Source organism: Callionymus lyra, chromosome 7, assembly GCF_982586985.1.
Source record: "Callionymus lyra chromosome 7, fCalLyr1.hap1.1, whole genome shotgun sequence".
Classification (NCBI taxonomy): domain Eukaryota; kingdom Metazoa; phylum Chordata; class Actinopteri; order Syngnathiformes; family Callionymidae; genus Callionymus; species Callionymus lyra.
Genome location: NC_141824.1, coordinates 11,923,311 through 11,942,817, shown reverse-complemented (window position 1 = coordinate 11,942,817; position 19,507 = coordinate 11,923,311). Strand labels below are relative to the sequence as shown.

The 19,507-nt window shown below is 34.7% G+C and overlaps 1 protein-coding gene across 1 annotated transcript in view; it reads left to right on the top strand.

Annotated features, from left to right (window-relative positions):
* Window positions 1-19,263, top strand: part of lrrc75a (leucine rich repeat containing 75A) — a 51,746-nt gene extending 32,483 nt beyond the window's left edge. Inside the window, exons 4-5 of the mRNA XM_087796191.1 lie at window positions 15,727-16,000; window positions 17,532-19,263. Of these exons, the coding sequence (XP_087652317.1) occupies window positions 15,727-16,000; window positions 17,532-18,137 (880 nt within the window). The 3' untranslated portion in view covers window positions 18,138-19,263. The remainder of the gene's footprint in view (window positions 1-15,726; window positions 16,001-17,531) is intronic.
* Window positions 19,264-19,507: the final 244 nt, after the last annotated feature.

The window sequence follows — 19,507 nt, the reverse complement described above, 5'->3', positions numbered from 1 at the left end:
AAAAGGAAGGTTTCTTAAAAGCCTTCAAAAAGATAAAAATGAACCTATGCCAATAAAATAGCATAAACTAATCATAAAAATGAAAACAAATATTAAATAACTTTTTTTTTTCATAAATAATGATCTTAATATTTACTCTGATGGATGTTGTTGAGGTTTCCTAATGGTCTGTTATCTTTTGTGTATTTTATGTTTTTCCACTCATGTTTTTGCCGTATTACACTGTAGTTAGGGACCGTCAAGCTAAAAAAAAGAGTGAAAATTAATAAAAAAGAAAAGTTTCTTTAAAGCCTTCAAAAAGATAAAAATGAACCTATGCTAATAAAATAGCATAAACTAATAATCAACATGAAAAAACAAATATGAAATAACATTTTTTTCCTAAACATGATCTTAATATTTACTCTGATGGATGTTGTTGAGGTTTCCTAATGGTCTGTTATCTATTGTGTATTTTATGTTTTTCCACTTATGTTTTTGCCATATTTTACTGTAGTTGGGGACCGTCAAGCTAAAAAAAAAGAGTGAAAATAAAAAAAGTAATATAAACTAATCATAAAAATGCAAAAAAAAACAAATATGAAAAAAAATGTTTTTCCTAAATATTCTCTTAATATTTACTCCATTTTCTAAAGAATATTGAGAACTAAAGAAAGTTGTACAGTAATAATACAGTAATAAATACAAATTAAAATGGTTAGCTGTCAAAATCTTTTTGACTTCTTCAACTCTGACCTCATGGCCGTCGTGCTTCTGGTCGAGCTTCAGTATTTTTCAGTCGTGCACGAGACAAAGTCTCTTTCAATTTAAACGACTTCGACAGATCAAACGAGTCTAAACCCAAACGAATGACTCGAGCTCAGGGTTCACACGAGAAAGTTCTTCATGTAAGTCCTCCAGGCTGGAGAAGTTACAGGACATGACAGTGACGGCGATGACGGGTCGAGGTGGTTCTGAGCGAAGCACATGTTCAGAGAGTTTCTGGTAACTGAAGGATCCAAAGGTTACTGTGGAGGTTAAGGGATTCATCCAGGACATGTTCCTGCAGAACCATGTTTATAAACACCTCCCTGCAGGAGTGAAAAGAAGGTCAGTGTGAAGGACAAGTTGAACCACATGTTATATAAGCTACACACACACACACATATACTGTATATATATATATATATATACGTATATATAAACATGTATATATACATATATATATATGCTTCAGTTACGAATTATTATCCATATTAATGTTGCTCTTCTGACATTTTTTAAGTTGGTCAATATTTAATGTTTTTAATTGTTGGACAAAAACTGTGGCAATGATTGATTCATTACAATATTTGTAAAATATATGAATATTTAATTAATACATTATCCATTCTGATACACATATTTGGATCTACTACTAATAAATATTTAGTATGCAATTATATTTTATTGACTTATAGGAAAAAACAACTTTGTTTGTATTTCTTTTTCTCTTGAGTAGTTTATTGGTTTGTTTTTTGGAGAAAAAAATACTAATTTTCATGCAAATTGCTTCAGTTTTTGTTACTATTTTAGTTTTTTCTCATATTTATGTTTCTGTTCATCATTCTAATTATTTCTCTGCTCTTTTTCTGTTTTGTTTTTTTCTCAGTTTTCTTGTATCTCCTTTTCTTTTTTTCATGCTTATTATTTATTAATTTTTTTCGAGCTTATTTGTTTTTTTGGAAAATATTTTCCGTTTTTCATGCTAATTATTTTTCGTTTTTTTCGTGGTAAATTATTTCAGGTTTTCATTCCAAATTCAATTGTTGTTCTTTCTTTATTTTTCTGTTTCTTTGTGCTAATCATTTTTGTCTGTGCTAATTGTTTTCTGTGCTAATTTAATTGTTTTTCTGTTTTTCATGCCAATTCTTCTTTCGGTTTCAATGCAAATTATTTTACTCTTTTTCTCGCTCATTATTTTTCCGTTTTTCTCACCAAATTTTTTTTCTGATTTTCTTGCAAATTAGTTTTTTGTCTTTTTTTTCCGCTGTGGATACAATATCCCTCTGACATACCATTTAGACCTTTTTATTTATACTATATTGCTCTCTTGGGAATTCTCCTTGTCTTTGGTAAATTAGGGATGTATGTTGGTCTGATACTATATTATTATTATTACTATATTTCTAAATAATATTTCCGTCACGTCAGGATGATTCTCCTCACAGTGATTCTCTCGTCTGCTCGTCTCTCTCATGTTTTTATTCCAAACGGCTCATTTTCTTCCACTAATGATACGATCTGGCAGATTTCCTGAACACTTGCGTCTCTACTGTCGCATCGTTCAGTTTGAACTCGTCGAGTCTCTCTGTCCGTTAGTCCGACTCGTCGTCCGACACGAGTTGGACCGGCTGTCGGTCAGAGACACCAGCTGGACGTCGTCCAACTGAGGCCCACACAGTCCAGCTGAGAGTTGGTTCAGGTTCAAATCCTCCCGCCTCGTCTCTCTCTGGAACTTTCTCTTGCAACTCACTCTTTACTTGGTGCTCATTTGCTTGTTGCACAACACAAAATGTTTTTCATAAATGTAATATGTTGGTTGAATTTAAATTCTTAAGATTTGGTGACTTATCAAAAAATAACAAAAGTTTAGATCAAAATGATAATATTTCTGCTGAAGAAGTTTGAATCCTTCGTTCATGGACATGTTTGGATGAACTAACATATATATTTAAGGTAAATGGAATTTCAAATATTAAGAAATTAACAAATACAACTGATGTGATTTAATTGAAATAATGTTTTTAAATCTTTTTTTTGTGTAATGATTGAAGAGAGAAATACATAGTTGGAAAATAAACAAAAAATGTTATTGTCATTTTATTGTATCATATTTTTATCTATTTTTTATTTGTGGGTTGTGTTTCATTCTCTGTTCATTTTTATTTACATTATTTAATGCAGGTTGGGTGAGAGTGTGTGAGTGGATGTTTGCCTATTTTTGTGTATTATTTTTATAATTTTGTCTGTTTTGTTCAGTAATGTGTATTATTTTTTTTCTCAAGATAGTTACTAAATATATATATATATATATATATATATATATATATATATATATATATATATATACTATATAAATATACTTTACTGTATATAGAAGCATCTATACAATATATATACAGTATATATATATATGTATATATATATATATATATATATATATATATATATATATATATATATATATATATATTGTATAGCTGCTTCTATAGAATTCTAATTCTAAAAGTTTTGTTCAAATTTCCAAAACATTTTTGCAACAATATTGATTTACAAAACATAACCGTACAAACTGTATTTTGTTGGTAGATGTTTCGTTAGACGTTTATTCATAAATATATAAAATTAATAGATAATAATTGAGCTTTCAGTCAAAGCTAAAAAAAAAGCTAATTGGTTTTGCTAATCATCATTTACGCTAACTACTAAATGCTAAACACACAGTTAAAGAAATACATTTTTCCTTCGAGAGTCCAGATCGTCATTCTATCAGAAACAGTTGCTGGTTCAATCGCACTCACAGTTAACTGTGTCTAGCAACACAGTTTTTTTTTTTTAAACATCATTTAAGTCATTTATGTCAACTCTTAACTATCATGAGATGCATCTTAGTTCCCTTTGAAAACAAGGACACAGTAGAATAAACCTCATCAAACCATCACTAGCACTCGTGTTATTAACCACACAGTGTAATTAAAGTTAAAGTACTAGTTAGACGGGACGACGTCTACATAAACAAGCTAAACGTCGTATTGATGTTTGTGTTCTGAGGCGCCTGTCGTTCTGTCAGTTGTTACTTCAGCACTAAACATCAATTTGTTATGCAAATGTCTCCTGTGGCTGTTGTTGTGTCTGCGTCCGTTCGTCTGGAAAAATACATTTCTATTTAAAAAAAAGCTTCAGGCCGTCGCTCTCGTATCTTCCTCTCTTCCGTCCTCACACGTCAACAAGTGCAACTTTGTTTTCTTCTCCATTTTAATCTACATTTCCAGACACTGTGTAATGTGCGTCATGTTTTGTTGAGAGGTTGAAATGATAAAGATAAGATCAGAAAATGTAAATTTAATTAAATTTTCCTAAGCATATGATAATTTAATTCTCCATGTATTTGACATTTTAACTCGGTGGCTCTTCTATGTTTCTCTTCATCAGATATTAGTAGTTCTTTGTGCCCTTTTTATTCATATAAAATCTGGATTTATTCATCATGAACTTAACTAACAAGCTCCTCATCCTCCATTTTCCTTCCTTTTATAAGGGTTGTTGTTGTTGGATAGGAATACTTTATAAGTATTATCATTTTATTACCTCCTTCTCTATATTTAGGTGCAAAGTATTATTATTATATGTAAAAAAAAAAACTGGTTCCGACGGGGTCTGGGAACCTGTACCTATAGTATAAAGATGCGAACAAAACTTCAGAGTTAGATCTGAGAATCTGTGAGAAGCTTCTGTATTGTTCTCTCCTCGTACAAGTAAAATATTCTTTTGACTTTAAACCAATTCTGCTCTTCGATCTTTCAGAATCTATGAGTTTCAGCACTGAGACATTTTCTTAACGTATTAAAAAACGTTTAAAATAGCGAAATAACCTCTAAAGGATATATATTTACGCTTTCATCTGACGGTCAGTCTGTGAAAATAACAACCCAAGTAAACATATCAATGTCTTCGTGGTTTTAGTCCAGAATATCCAGGAAGTTAATGTCCTGTTTTGTGGCTTTTTTCTCACTTGAATAATTTATCTTTTTTTATGCGACTTTTCTTTTCTGTTTTTCGTGTTACCTCTTTTTCGGTTTTTCCTCATAATTATTTTTCTTTTTTTCATACTAATTATTTTTATGCTCTTATTTTTTAGTTTTTCTTATATCTCTTTTTCTTTTTTAAATTATTTTTTGTGATAATTCTTTTTTATTTTCCGTAAAACAATTTTAATGCTAACTATTTTCCTGACTTTCGCGCTAAATATTTTACTCTTTTTCTTTCTAATTATTGTCCTGTTTTTCTGATCTTTTTAAATGTAATCTTGTTCTTCTTTCATCTGTCTCTACATTCATCATTCCATCTTGTTCTGCTTTCATCTGTCTCTACATTTATTATTTAATGAATGATCGTTTAATCTTGTTCTGCTTTCATCTGTCTCTACATTCATTATTTTATGAATGATTGTTTGATCTTGTTCTGCTTTCATCTGTCTCTACATTCATTATTTTATGAATGATCGTTTAATCTTTTTCTCCTTCTCATCTGTCTCTACATTCATCATTCCATCTTGTTCCCCTTTTCATCTGTCTCTACAATAATCATTCCATCTTGTTCTCCTTTACATCCGTCTCTACATTCATCATTCCATCTTGTTCTCCTTTACATCCGTCTCTACATTCATCATTCCATCTTGTTCTCCTTTACATCCGTCTCTACATTCATCATTCCATTGTGATCTTTTTCGGATTGTGCTAATTCTTTTTCATTTTTGCGTGATAATTCCTTTTTTTTCCGGTAATTATTTTAATATTTTAAATCTGACCCTGATTGTAAATGGCAACTGAAGGTTTGCAAGAATCTACGTCAACTTTTCATCGTCTCGATCTGAAGCTACTTTGAAAACGACCACTTTTACGTCACGCAGAGAAAACCTTCTTTCTCTCACGGGGGCCACATGTTCTATACATCAGTTGAATGTGGCGCCGCTATTGTAGTCCAACTCAAATATAACCTTCTCTGACTGTGAAGTCTTGAATGGTTGAACGTTTCTACCCGTCAGCCTCGTCCTCGAACACATCACAGTGTGACTCATGTGTGGACCCACTGGACCCACGACTGAGGGATTAATGTTCTTTCCACTGAACCATCGCTGCTGCCGGCGCTGATAAAGTCTTCTGTGGCGTCAGCCGACATTGTTGCTCGTGCAACGACTGCTGCGAGTCCTTTTGTTGTTCCATGAACACGAGTCTCGCAACCATTAAACCTGTCGCCGGATTTATTTACATCGACTCACAAACTGATCGGGAAATAAATCACGTAGAGCAGAAGTCCTCGACCTTTCTTTTCATAGTGTTCGTGTTTCACTCATTTTCACTAGTTTACAGGTTAATCTTTTGGGTAAACTTGAATCGTAAACCTTAAACGATCGTCTTGGCTTTTCAAGAGTCACAGATTAACTTTACTTTTACTTACTTACACAAAATAACATATTTTTTCAAATTGAAACACCTTCCAGACAGTAATAGGAATAATAGAATAAAATTGGTCGAACAACAATGAAATTGAAACCATGTTTATAAATATTAGATTTTTTTTTATTTCAAATAATTATAAACATACTACAATACTATACTATCCTACATACTTACTACTACACTATACTATCCTACATACTGACTACTATATTATTCTATTCTTCATACTTACTACTATACTATATTATCCTACATACTTACTACTATATTGTACTATCCTACATACTTACTACTACACTATACTATCCTACATACTTACTACTATATTATACTATACTACATACTTACAACTACACTATACTATCCTACATACTTACTACTACACTATACTATCCTACATTCTAACTACAATACTATACTATCCTACATACTTACTACTATATTATTCTATCCTACATACTTTCTTCTATACTATACTATCCTACATACTTACTACTATAATATACTATACAATACTATGCGACCACTTTAAGGAAGATATCCACCTGAATTTACCGTCCTCTCTCTTCACTGTTTTCTGGTGTCTTATTTGGTTTTCAAGTTCATTTATATACCTGTGCAACAGCTGGTATTTCATCTTGTAATCTCTCCCCCATCACAGCCAATCATAGCAGGAGGCTGAGTCTGGTTCTGCTCGAGGTTTCTGCATGTTAAAAAAAGCTTTTTCATCATCACGGTCGCTCGATCTGATGAGCTTCTGAAGCTGAAGTATCTTCAGATAGTTCTTTTATTTGACACTCTAAATCAAGTTAAATTGAATTCAATACAAATTTGGTTGAAAACACCTGAATCCGAGGTAATCAGATCAATACTCAAGTCATGGTTTGCAAGAGAATCAGAGCGACAAGTCCTTGAGCGTTACAGACGCTCACTTACCAGCGACTGGCGATAAATGGTTTCACCGACAGACTCTCATATCACTGTAATTAAATATGTCACGACGTCTCGTCTGATTAATTCATCAAAGCTGCTCAAGTCTGACCTGAAGCCCGGCTTTACTGGAAACCAAGTGTTTCGTGACACATTAACTGAACACAAGCTATGTTGTCTGTCCTTGTTCCGGAGCCAAATCTGAACCACCGAGTTATTTTTATCTGCCAAACTGGAAGTACATCTAAGTATATAAAATGTCCATGTTGATAAGCTGATGGATGTGTTTTAAAAAATGGGACGAACTCAGAGATTAAGAAAAACCTCCAAGAATAAAAAGGACAATAACAAAGTCAGACTAACTTTTGCCAGGTTTTAAGCTTTGATTTTCACCAACTAGTCGCTCTTCTCTGTTGTTTCTGTCGATTTATAGTCAACTAGAACTTGGAAAAAACAAGATACCATCATCGTCGATTCACACTTTGCCTTTTTGTTTTTGTTTCCATCTTCTATGATGCAGAATTCTGCGCCAGAAAAGAGGAGTTTCAACTTCTCCCAACAGACAAAAAATAGAGTGAAATACATGATTGTAACACTTGAGATCTGAAGGGAAAAAGTCTAAAAAATGGGTGAATAAAGAGGGCAAAGCTGGTCTGGGACAAACTCGAACTGAAAATAAACAATACCCAAGAGTCAAGGAGGGTTGTAACAGGGGGGAAAAAACAGAGTACGAAAATAGATTGTGTGAGAAATTGTGTTGTGAGACGAGAAAAATACTCATATATGGGTAATTTCTGTGTAGCACTGAGGCAGAGGGCACAGAAATCAAATTAATTAAAATTGGGATTAACTAAGACCATTTATTTGCTAATTAAATTAAACGATCAATGGTAAAATAGCACTTTTTTTACCATCAATTTAACCCACATGTTGATACAGGAACTGCACACATAGTAACAACAATAATATTGTTTTTGAAAAGCGACTTTGGAAATGAAGGGGAAACAAAGGAATTCTCTTTTAATCCAAATCCCTAAATACGAAAAGTATCTACATATACGTATAGATGGATGGATGATACGTAGATAAATACATGGATGGATGGATGGATGGATGACACATAGATAAATACATGGATGGATGGATGGATGATACGTAGATAAATACATGGATGGATGGATGGATGGATGATACATAGATAAATACATGGATGGATGGATGGATGATACGTAGATAAATACATGGATGGATGGATGATACGTAGATAAATACATGGATGGATGGATGATACGTAGATAAATACATGGATGGATGGATGGATGATACATAAGAAACATTAACTTTAAGAAACATCTTAAGACCTTTCTATTTGTTCAGGCTTTTCCTTGAATTTCTCGAAAACCTGTGTTGTTCTCAGTATTATCTTGATCTTTAAAGTATGTACTTTTTTGAGTATTGTTTTCATTGTTTAAGCGCTTTGTGACCCTGGTCTCGAAAAGCGCTATACAAATAAATATTACTTACTTACTTACTTACTTACATAGATAAATACATGGATGGATGGATGGATGGATGATACGTAGATAAATACATGGATGGATGGATGGATGGATGATACATAGATAAATACATGGATAGATGGATGGATGATACATAGATAAATACATGGAAGGATGGATGGATGGATGATACGTAGATAAATACATAGATGGATGGATGGATGGATACGTGGATGGATGGATGGATGGATGGATGATGCGTAGATAAATACATAGATGGATGGATGGATGATACGTAGATAAATACATAGATGGATGGATGGATGGATACGTGGATGGATGGATGGATGGATGGATGGATGATGTGTAGATAAATACATAGATGGATGGATGATACGTAGATAAATACATGGATGGATGATACGTAGATAAATACATAGATGGATGGATGATACGTAGATAAATACATGGATGGATGGATGGATGGATGGATGATGCGTAGGTAAATACATGGATGGATGGATGGATGGATGGATGATGCGTAGGTAAATACATGGATGGATGGGATTAACAAAGACCATTTATTTGCAAATTAAATCAAACGATCAATGGTAAAATAGCACTTTTGTTTAACATCAATTTAACCCACATGTTGATACAGGATCTGCACACTTAGTAACAACAATAATATTGTTTTTGAAAAGCGACTTTTCGAAATGAATGGGAAACAAAGGAATTCTCTTTTAATTAAAATCCCTAAATACGAAAAGTAAATGTGCCTCATGCTGACAATCACTCTGAAGCCCTTTTATTAAACATCCGCCTGCTCTTCAATTACTTTTATCGTGCATCTCTCGGGAGGTTAAGAGGGTCCAGAGCAGGAGTAATTCATCGTATCACGTGCAGTTAAGTCGGTCATTAGACGACCAGCTCGGGGAAAACTGGGCCACCTAATTTAAGGAAGATTTAGTTCTACGCTTACCATGAATCACCAAGAGTCGTATTACGGTGTCAAAACACAGAGATAATTCTGAGCAAGAGGGAAGGATGATGTCATAAGGAAATAAGTCTGACCTGATCGGAGCAGAAAGTTAATTAAACTTCCATATTCCAGCTGAGGTTCCTTTTTGTGCTTGGATTTCTCGTGACCCGTGACATTATAAGACTTTTTTTCTCTTTTTATTCTTAATACCATCGCTCCCGATATTTTGGGGGAAAATGAGCAGCAGCTAGTTTTTAACATCAGCACATCCGGACCATTACTGACTCATTTATAAACATAAAAGAAAAACTTTTCTTGTTTATATAATTGGTCTGTGATGTTGATTAGTCCCTTGTTTACTCAAAAAAAACAACTGAAAATGAGTGAAACACAAACTAATATAAGGAATATTTATCTCTAAAATCCTGATTTCAGTGGAAATATTTCTGCCATTTTATGTCGACTGACGAGAAGGAATTGAAATCAATAAATCGATACGTTCTCTGACTTTGTTCCTTCTTCAATTTGGACTTTGATTGTGAACGTGTCTCAGTCTTCAGCCTCCGGTTCCCTGTGTTCATTAATCGGACCTGGCAGCTCCGACCGAGCACGGCTCACTTTAAATGAATGTAACACTCCAGCTGTAAGAAGACACATATTGAATCTTTCAGAAACACTCCTGAGTCAAACAAGCCCAGAGGAAAAATCAAATCGAGAGGTTCGACGATTGTAATAATTCTTCTTGACGATTTCATCTAAACCCTTGATCCTTCAATCATTGTCGGAAAGAAATTCTATCTCTAAAGTTTTTTTTTTCTTCTCTTCAGTCCAGTTTGGTGATGGGATTTGAAGAAACCTCTCAGGAGGAACAATCTCTGAGAATTGCTATTTCTTACCAGACGTCTTGAACCGACAGTGTGAAAAGCTCAGATGGAATTATTGTCCTTTCAAAACATAAATAAAGAATGAATTTCCTAAAGCATTATATAATTATGGATGGATGGATGGATGGATGATATGTAGATTAATACATGGATGGATGGATGGATGGATGATACGTAGATAAATACATGGATGGATGGATGGATGGATGGATGGATGATACATAGATAAATACATGGATGGATGGATGGATGATACATAGATAAATACATGGATGGATGGATGGATGATACATAGATAAATACATGGATGGATGGATGATACGTAGATAAATACATGGATGGATGGATGGATGATACGTAGATAAATACATGGATGGATGGATGGATGGATGGATGATACGTAGATAAATACATGGATGGATAAATGGATGATACGTAGATAAATACATGGATGGATGGATGGATGGATGATACGTAGATAAATACATGGATGGATGGATGGATGGATGATACGTAGATAAATACATGGATGGATGGATAGATGATACGTAGATAAATACATGGATGGATGGATGGATGGATGGATGATACGTAGATAAATACATGGATGGATGGATGGATGATACGTAGATAAATACATGGATGGATAAATGGATGATACGTAGATAAATACATGGATGGATGGATGGATGGATGATGCGTAGATAAATACATGGATGGATGGATGGATGGATGATGCGTAGATAAATACATGGATGGATAGATAGATGATACGTAGATAAATACATGGATGGATGGATGGATACGTGGATGGATGGATGGATGGATGGATAGATAGATGATACGTAGATAAATACATGGATGGATGGATGGATACGTAGATGGATGGATGGATGGATGGATAGATGATACGTAGATAAATACATGGATGGATGGATGGATAGATGATACGTAGATAAATACATGGATGGATGGATAGATGATACGTAGATAAATACATGGATGGATGGATGGATACGTAGATGGATGGATGGATGGATGGATAGATGATACGTAGATAAATACATGGATGGATGGATGATACGTAGATAAATACATGGATGGATGGATGGATGGATGATACGTAGATAAATACATGGATGGATAAATGGATGATACGTAGATAAATACATGGATGGATGGATGGATGGATGATACGTAGATAAATACATGGATGGATGGATGGATGGATGATGCGTAGATAAATACATGGATGGATAGATAGATGATACGTAGATAAATACATGGATGGATACGTGGATGGATGGATGGATGGATGGATAGATAGATGATACGTAGATAAATACATGGATGGATGGATGGATACGTAGATGGATGGATGGATGGATGGATAGATGATACGTAGATAAATACATGGATGGATGGATGGATAGATGATACGTAGATAAATACATGGATGGATGGATAGATGATACGTAGATAAATACATGGATGGATGGATGGATACGTAGATGGATGGATGGATGGATGGATAGATGATACGTAGATAAATACATGGATGGATGGATACGTAGATGGATGGATGGATAGATGATACGTAGATAAATACATGGATGGATAGATAGATGATACGTAGATAAATACATGGATGGATGGATGGATACGTGGATGGATGGATGGATGGATGGATGGATGGATGGATAGATAGATGATACGTAGATAAATACATGGATGGATGGATGGATACGTAGATGGATGGATGGATGGATGGATAGATGATACGTAGATAAATACATGGATGGATGGATAGATGATACGTAGATAAATACATGGATGGATGGATGGATACGTAGATGGATGGATGGATGGATGGATGGATGGATAGATGATACGTAGATAAATACATGGATGGATGGATGGATGGATACGTAGATGGATGGATGGATGATACGTAGATAAATACATGGATGGATGGATAGATGATACGTAGATAAATACATGGATGGATGGATAGATGATACGTAGATAAATACATGGATGGATGGATGGATGATACGTAGATAAATACATGGATGGATGGATGGATGATACGTAGATAAATACATGGATGGATGGATGGATGATACGTAGATAAATACATGGATGGATGGATGGATGATACGTAGATAAATACATGGATGGATGGATGGATGGATGATACGTAGATAAATACATGGATGGATGGATAGATGATACGTAGATAAATACATGGATGGATGGATGGATGATACGTAGATAAATACATGGATGGATGGATAGATGATACGTAGATAAATACATGGATGGATGGATGGATGATACGTAGATAAATACATGGATGAATGGATACGATATGATAGATACGGTAGATACGATAGATAAGATGGATGGATGGATGGATGGATGGATGGATGGATGGATATAATTCTCCTGTATATAATGTCACAGTAAGAGTCAGTTTGTGTGTCAGAGAAACAAACCCTTCATTAATCCCACGCTGAGGAAAATGAACGTGTTCTACTCGTGCTGCTCGTCTCAGAGACACTCTGGTCCGTCAGGGTGAGACGTAGGAAGACACTCTTGTGGTTCTGATCCTGTGACCCGGGATTGTCTTCACCCCACGTTACAGAAGGATGAGAGGGGTTCACGGCTACTGTGGTTAAACATCACCCTCGAGGGTAACAACCTGGAGCCTGAGATTTAACGTGAAGCCATTTATTGTCAATAAAAACAGAACCGTCGGTCGGATCAATAGACATTAGAAACTACATTAGAAACTACATTAGAAACTACATTAGAAACTACATGAGAGACGGGAGTCTTGACCCGGTCGTCCTCGTCGAGTGTCCACTGATGACAGTTGAGACTCGAGAAAATCAGCAGCTCTGTGTCTATAATCCATGGAACTGCTTTTTTAGTTGATTTGCTCGACAGCACGTGTCGTCCATAGGGCTGTTACTGTCGCCATGGCAACGAGTGTATTAAAAGATCGTTGCCTCCATGACTCATGTCATAATAAAAATGTTATTATTAATAGATTTTATTTTAGGGGCCATTTCTGGACACATTAACACGGTTTTAATACAATGTTCACAATGTTCATTGATTTTTTTTTAAATAAAATCAGTAATAAAAGGGTCATTTTATTTTATTTCTTTATTTTTTAATTTATAATGTATGAATCTCTGGGATTTTCTTGTACTTTGGTGAACTGTTTTCACTGCATTTGGCTCTTTGACGAGAGGCAAAAGTTCCATTTGGAGAAAATAAATGAAAAGTTTGAAATAAATAGTTTATTTAATTACAATTGATTTAGTTTATTAGGTTAATAGGCGTCAGTGTAGAGAAGCTTCATAATGATCGGACGATCTGATTGGTTAACAGTTTATAAGAATATTTATTTCCACTTGTTGTTAAATATCTATTTATAAATAAATATCTTTAAAATGTGTTTTAATCATTTTTTATTATTATTATTATTAAAATTAAGTTTTTAGTTATGAGACACCGGAGAAAAAACATTTATAAAAATAAACAATTATTATCCTTTAATACAAATCCATGAATTCATTTTTCAACTGTAGTCGAGTTTTTAAAATGTAATAATTATTATTTATCAGTTTTTATTCCTGGTTTCTCTGTTTCCCCTTTTTCTTAATTGTCTTCTCGTTCCAAACAAACCCCAGTCAGTTATTTATAGCTCGGAGCTGCTGGGAAGAGTTCAGCTTCGTTTTCGCCTCACTTCACTTTTTTATCACAAACTCCATGATTCTTTAGCCCTGGAGCTTTTTCTGTGTGTGTGTGTGTGTGTGTCTGTGTATGTCTGCATGTGTGTGTGTCTGCGTGTGTGTGTGTAGGTGTGTGTCTCTGTGTATGTGTGAATGTGTGTGTGTGTCTGTGTGTGTGTCTGCGTGTGTGTAAGTGTGTGTGTGTCTGCATGTGTGTGTGTGTGTAGGTGTGTGTCTCTGTGTATGTGTGAATGTGTGTGTGCGTCTGTGTGTGTGTCTGCATGTGTGTGTGTGTCTGCGTGTGTGTGTGTGTAGGTGTGTGTCTCTGTGTAAGTGAGTGTTTGTGTGTGTGTGTGTGTGTCTGCATGTGTGTGTGTGTGTAGGTGTGTGTCTCTTTGTATGTGTGAATGTGTGTGTGCGTCTGTGTGTGTGTCTGCATGTGTGTGTGTGTGTGTAAGTGTGTGTGTCTGTGTATGTCTGCATGTGTGTGTGTCTGCGTGTGTGTGTGTAGGTGTGTGTCTCTGTCTATGTGTGAATGTGTGTGTGCGTGTGTGTGTCTGTGTGTGTGTCTGCATGTGTGTGTGTAAGTGTGTGTGTCTGTGTGTGTGTGTCTGCATGTGTGTGTGTCTGCGTGTGTGTGTGTAGGTGTGTGTCTCTGTGAATGTGTGTGTGCATGTGTGCGTGTGTGCGTCTGTGTGTGTGTCTGCATGTGTGTGTGTGTGTGTGTAAGTGTGTGTTTGTGTGGGTGTGTGTCTGTGTGTGTGTGTTTTGGGTGTGTGTGTAGGTGTGTGTGTCTGTGCATGTGTGCGTGTGTGTGTGTTTTGGGGGTGTGTGTGTCTGTGTGTGTGTGCGTGCGTGTATAGGTGTGTGTTTGTGTGTGTGTGTTTGTGTCTTTGTTTGTAGGTGTGTGTATCTTTGTGTGTGTAGGTGTGTGTATGTGCATCTGTGTGTGTGTCTGTGTGTGTAGGTGTGTGTATCTTTGTGTGTATGTGCATATGTGTGTGTGTGTCTGTGTGTATAGGTGTGTGTATCTTTGTGTGTGTGTAGGTGTGTGTATGTGCATTTGCATGTGCGTTGTGTATGCACGTTGTGTGTGATCATGTCTGTGTGTGTGCGCGTGTCTTCATCTATGTTTGTACCTGTGTGTATGTTGTGTTTCTGGGTGTGTGCGCGCTGTGTTTACAGCATGGTTGTGTCTGTGGATGTGTCTCTTTGCGTGCAAGTTGTGTGTTTGTTGCTCAAAGATATTTTTTAATAATCACAAAATAAAAATATTAAAAAATATAAAAAATATAGTTTTAAGTAAAATTTCATCCACAGTTGAGATGTAGTTCAAACTGCGGTCGTCATGGTGATGAAACTGATGACTGATCATCATTATTTCACTGTTATTATTGTCAAATATACTTAAAATAGTCTCATGAAATGAAGTCAATCAGTTGAATTCATGCTAAATATTCCAAAAACACAACTCTGTGTGTGCAGCTTGAAGGCTGTGTTGGCGGCCCCTCCGTCCAGCGGGGCCCTGGATCTGTCCGGGATCCCTCTGACCGCCCGGGACATGGAGCGTCTGTGTGCGCACCTGCAGCGTCACGTGACCAGCGTGGTCAGTCTGGAGCTGGGCTTCACCGAGCTGACGGACGAGGCCTTCCTGCTGCTGCTGCCCACCCTGGCCGCCCTGCCGCACCTGGAGACCCTGGCCCTCAACGGGAACAGACTGACCAGGATCATCCTGAAGGAGCTGACGGACGCCCTGAAGGTGAATATTCGACGTTGAATTGAACATTTCAGATGTTAAAAGTTAGATTTTTTTAAAGCATCAAATTGTTTTTGTAATAAATGATATATTATTATTATTATATTATATTGTAAAATAATTATAATATTGATAGGTATGAATGTACTTTTGTTTCTTTATTTTATTTTATTTTTTTTAAAGTTGAATATTGAAGAAACAAAACTATCTGCAAGAAAATGTTGAATTTATTTCTTTAATAATTTAATTTAAACATTTAAAATATATATATATGTATATAATTATTTTACGCATATAATTTGATTTAAAAGTAATTCATATAAAAAAATGTTTTTATTTATTCATATTATTTTAAATTCAATATAAAAGGTTGTGAATTCAATAATATTTAATTTATAAACCTTATTTTGAAATTTGAATATCAAACTATATGCATAAAAATAACCCTGTTAATTTTGAAAGTGAACAAATCTTTATTTAACTTTATTTAAATAACAAATTTCGCTTAAATACAGAATTTATTAAATTAAATTATTCTAAACTATAATTCAAACGACTTTAACAAAAAAAACCTTTTTAATAATTCAAAAATAATATTAGAGAATTACATGTTTCTTTATAATAATTGAATTAATTAAATCATTGAGAATTATTTCTTTATTCTTAAATAATTGTAATTTAAACAATTACACAGATCCTGATATTCCTGTGTAAATTATTCTAAATTGTAAAATGTTAATATATATATAAATAAATAAAAATATATATAAATTAAAAAATATATATTATTATATTTAACAAACTAAATGTTAAAATATATGTATATATATATATTTACATATAAATAAATATTAAAAAAGATTATATATATATACGTGTGTGTATATATATATGTATTTATATATATACACTCACACATATATATATATAATCTTTTTTTAAAATATATATATATATATATTTATATATTTAGATTATATATATAATCCTTTTTTACATTTATTTTAGAATCATTTAAAAAAGAATATCAGAATGATCAGTGTAATTTTTTTTAATTATAAATATTAAATAGTATAATAAAAGGTTAATTGTATAAATATATAAATAAATTGTATAAATAAATAAATAATTGTATAAATAAATTGTATAAATAGTGTTATAAATCAATGTATATTCAATATCTTTTAACGCAGTCTTTTACATTCAATTTAAAATGTTGGTTTAATAGTGTGAAAGGAAAATATTGAATTTGAACAAAAACGTTTTTAGAATAATCATTAGAATATCAAACTCTATGTGTAAAAAAAATGTTAAATTTTCTAAATAATCAAATCTTTTCGTTCAATTATTTAAAAAAAAAACCAACTAATTCCGACCTAAATTTATAATTTGTTGAATTAAATTCTTCGAAACTTTAAAGTAAAATAAGTAATGTCAAAAATAATAATTTGCAACCGTTCAACCATTAACTATTAACTATTCTGATGATATACTTCCACAAACAGCCACTAACACGGTGTTGATCTCCTCCCAGGATCCCGGCAGCTTCCCCAGCGTGACGTGGATCGACCTCGGCAACAACGTGGACATCTTCTCTCTGCCGCAGCCCTTCCTGGTCAGCCTGAGGAAGCGCTGCCCCAAGCAGGGGAACCTGCCCACCATCCTGGAGTTCGGCGAGAGCCAGGCCAGCGACCCCCCGGAGAGGCTGCGGGGTCTCGGGGAGGAGGAGGAGGAGGAGGAGACGGACGACACCAACCGGACCGAGAGTCTCGGCGACCTGAGGTCGGAGGTGGAGGAGGAGGAGGAGCTGGACGGGGAGATGGAGATCGAGGACATGATGGAGGAGCTGCTGGACTTCGACCGGGAGGTGCAGGGGAAGGAGGAGGAGGAGGAGGACGAGAGCATGTGGACCATGGCGGAGCAGAGGAGGGGGGGCGGGAGGTGGAGGAGGAGGTCCGGCGAGGAGGACTCCTCGCAGCGGAAGCGGCGCCAGGAGGAGGCGGCGATGGCGGAGGACGACACCCAGAGCCGCTCCTCCAGACTCTCCTCCTCCAGCCAATCGCAGCGCTCGTCCGCCGTGGCCGAGCCAATGAAGGCGGAGGAGGACGACCTGACGGACCAATCGGAGCCGTTGACCTGATGGCCGCCGCGCGCTGAGCAGGAAGTGATGTGACCTCATCTGATGCTGCTTCACGTGACCTCAAGAGTGGTGACCCCCAGGGGTCGCTCCCGTGAGTGCAGACGAACTAGAGTAGACCAAAATGAAAAACGTGTCTCGTGATGCTTTTACGTCTCAGTGGAAAAAAAAATGTCTCTTCAGGTCCTCTGATGATCCCGCGAGTCCTTATGTGCCTGTAACCCTGTCGGTGGTCCCTAGAGACTCCCGGTTCTTCTGCCAAAGACTGGGTCAAGGTCACACAGTATATATATATATATATATAGATATATATAATTAAATATAGATGAAATTCACCGGGAGGAGCCGCAGACAGATGGACGGGACCAGCCGGGGGTCAAGAGAGAGAAGATCAGAGGACGAACTGTCCTTCACGGATCATCATGTTTGTTGGAGGAAACAAAGAAGGTACATTTTGTAACATTCACTTAAGAAACAACTCATGATAAACTTTTTAATTGATTTATTTTACACAAACAATTTATTTAATGTCAATCAGACAAACATAAGATGATTTTAAATGATTTAAAATAGTGGTCACTTAATAGTTTTATCTTGAATATATATAATTATAACCCTGTTCTAGTAAATATAATGTTGATTTTTACACTGTTAAGATGAAATCAAATATATCATCTTATCTTATTCACACATTTGAGGGGTCACACAGTACAAAAACACAAAACAATATATATATATATAAAAAAAAACAATAATAAATATAACAACAAAGATTTTAATAGTAGGTTCAGGGAGTTGTAAACAATTATACAATCAAATAGTGATACAAATGTGTATTTATGCTGCATAAACATTTTTTGGTGACAAAATCATTGTTTAATCCGCTTCAACTTTAAATTGCATTAAATCATTTTCAATATATCTAGACTTGTCTGATGAAATTAACAGGAAAACGTATTTATATATATATTTTATTTAAAAAAAATAAACATTTCTCACTTTAAATGAATTATTGTTATTTTTGTCTGTCATTTTTATTATTATTTTTTATTGGAAATAACAGACTAGATCACAGTGTACAATACACACTTTTTTAATTATTTAAAAATATATATATATTTCTTACAGTCCTAAAAGACCAAATAAATAAAATAAAATCGAATCAAACAACTATAACTCAGTATATAGAAAGTATATAAGATATATATATATGTATATATATATATATATATATATATATATATATATATATATAAACTTTAAAGAAAGAACAATATTTGATATCACATCTAACTAACTCCTTTCAATTTGGTGAAGCTTGAAATGCTTTAAAATATTACTTATTTTAAAACTATTACTATTTTAATATAAAT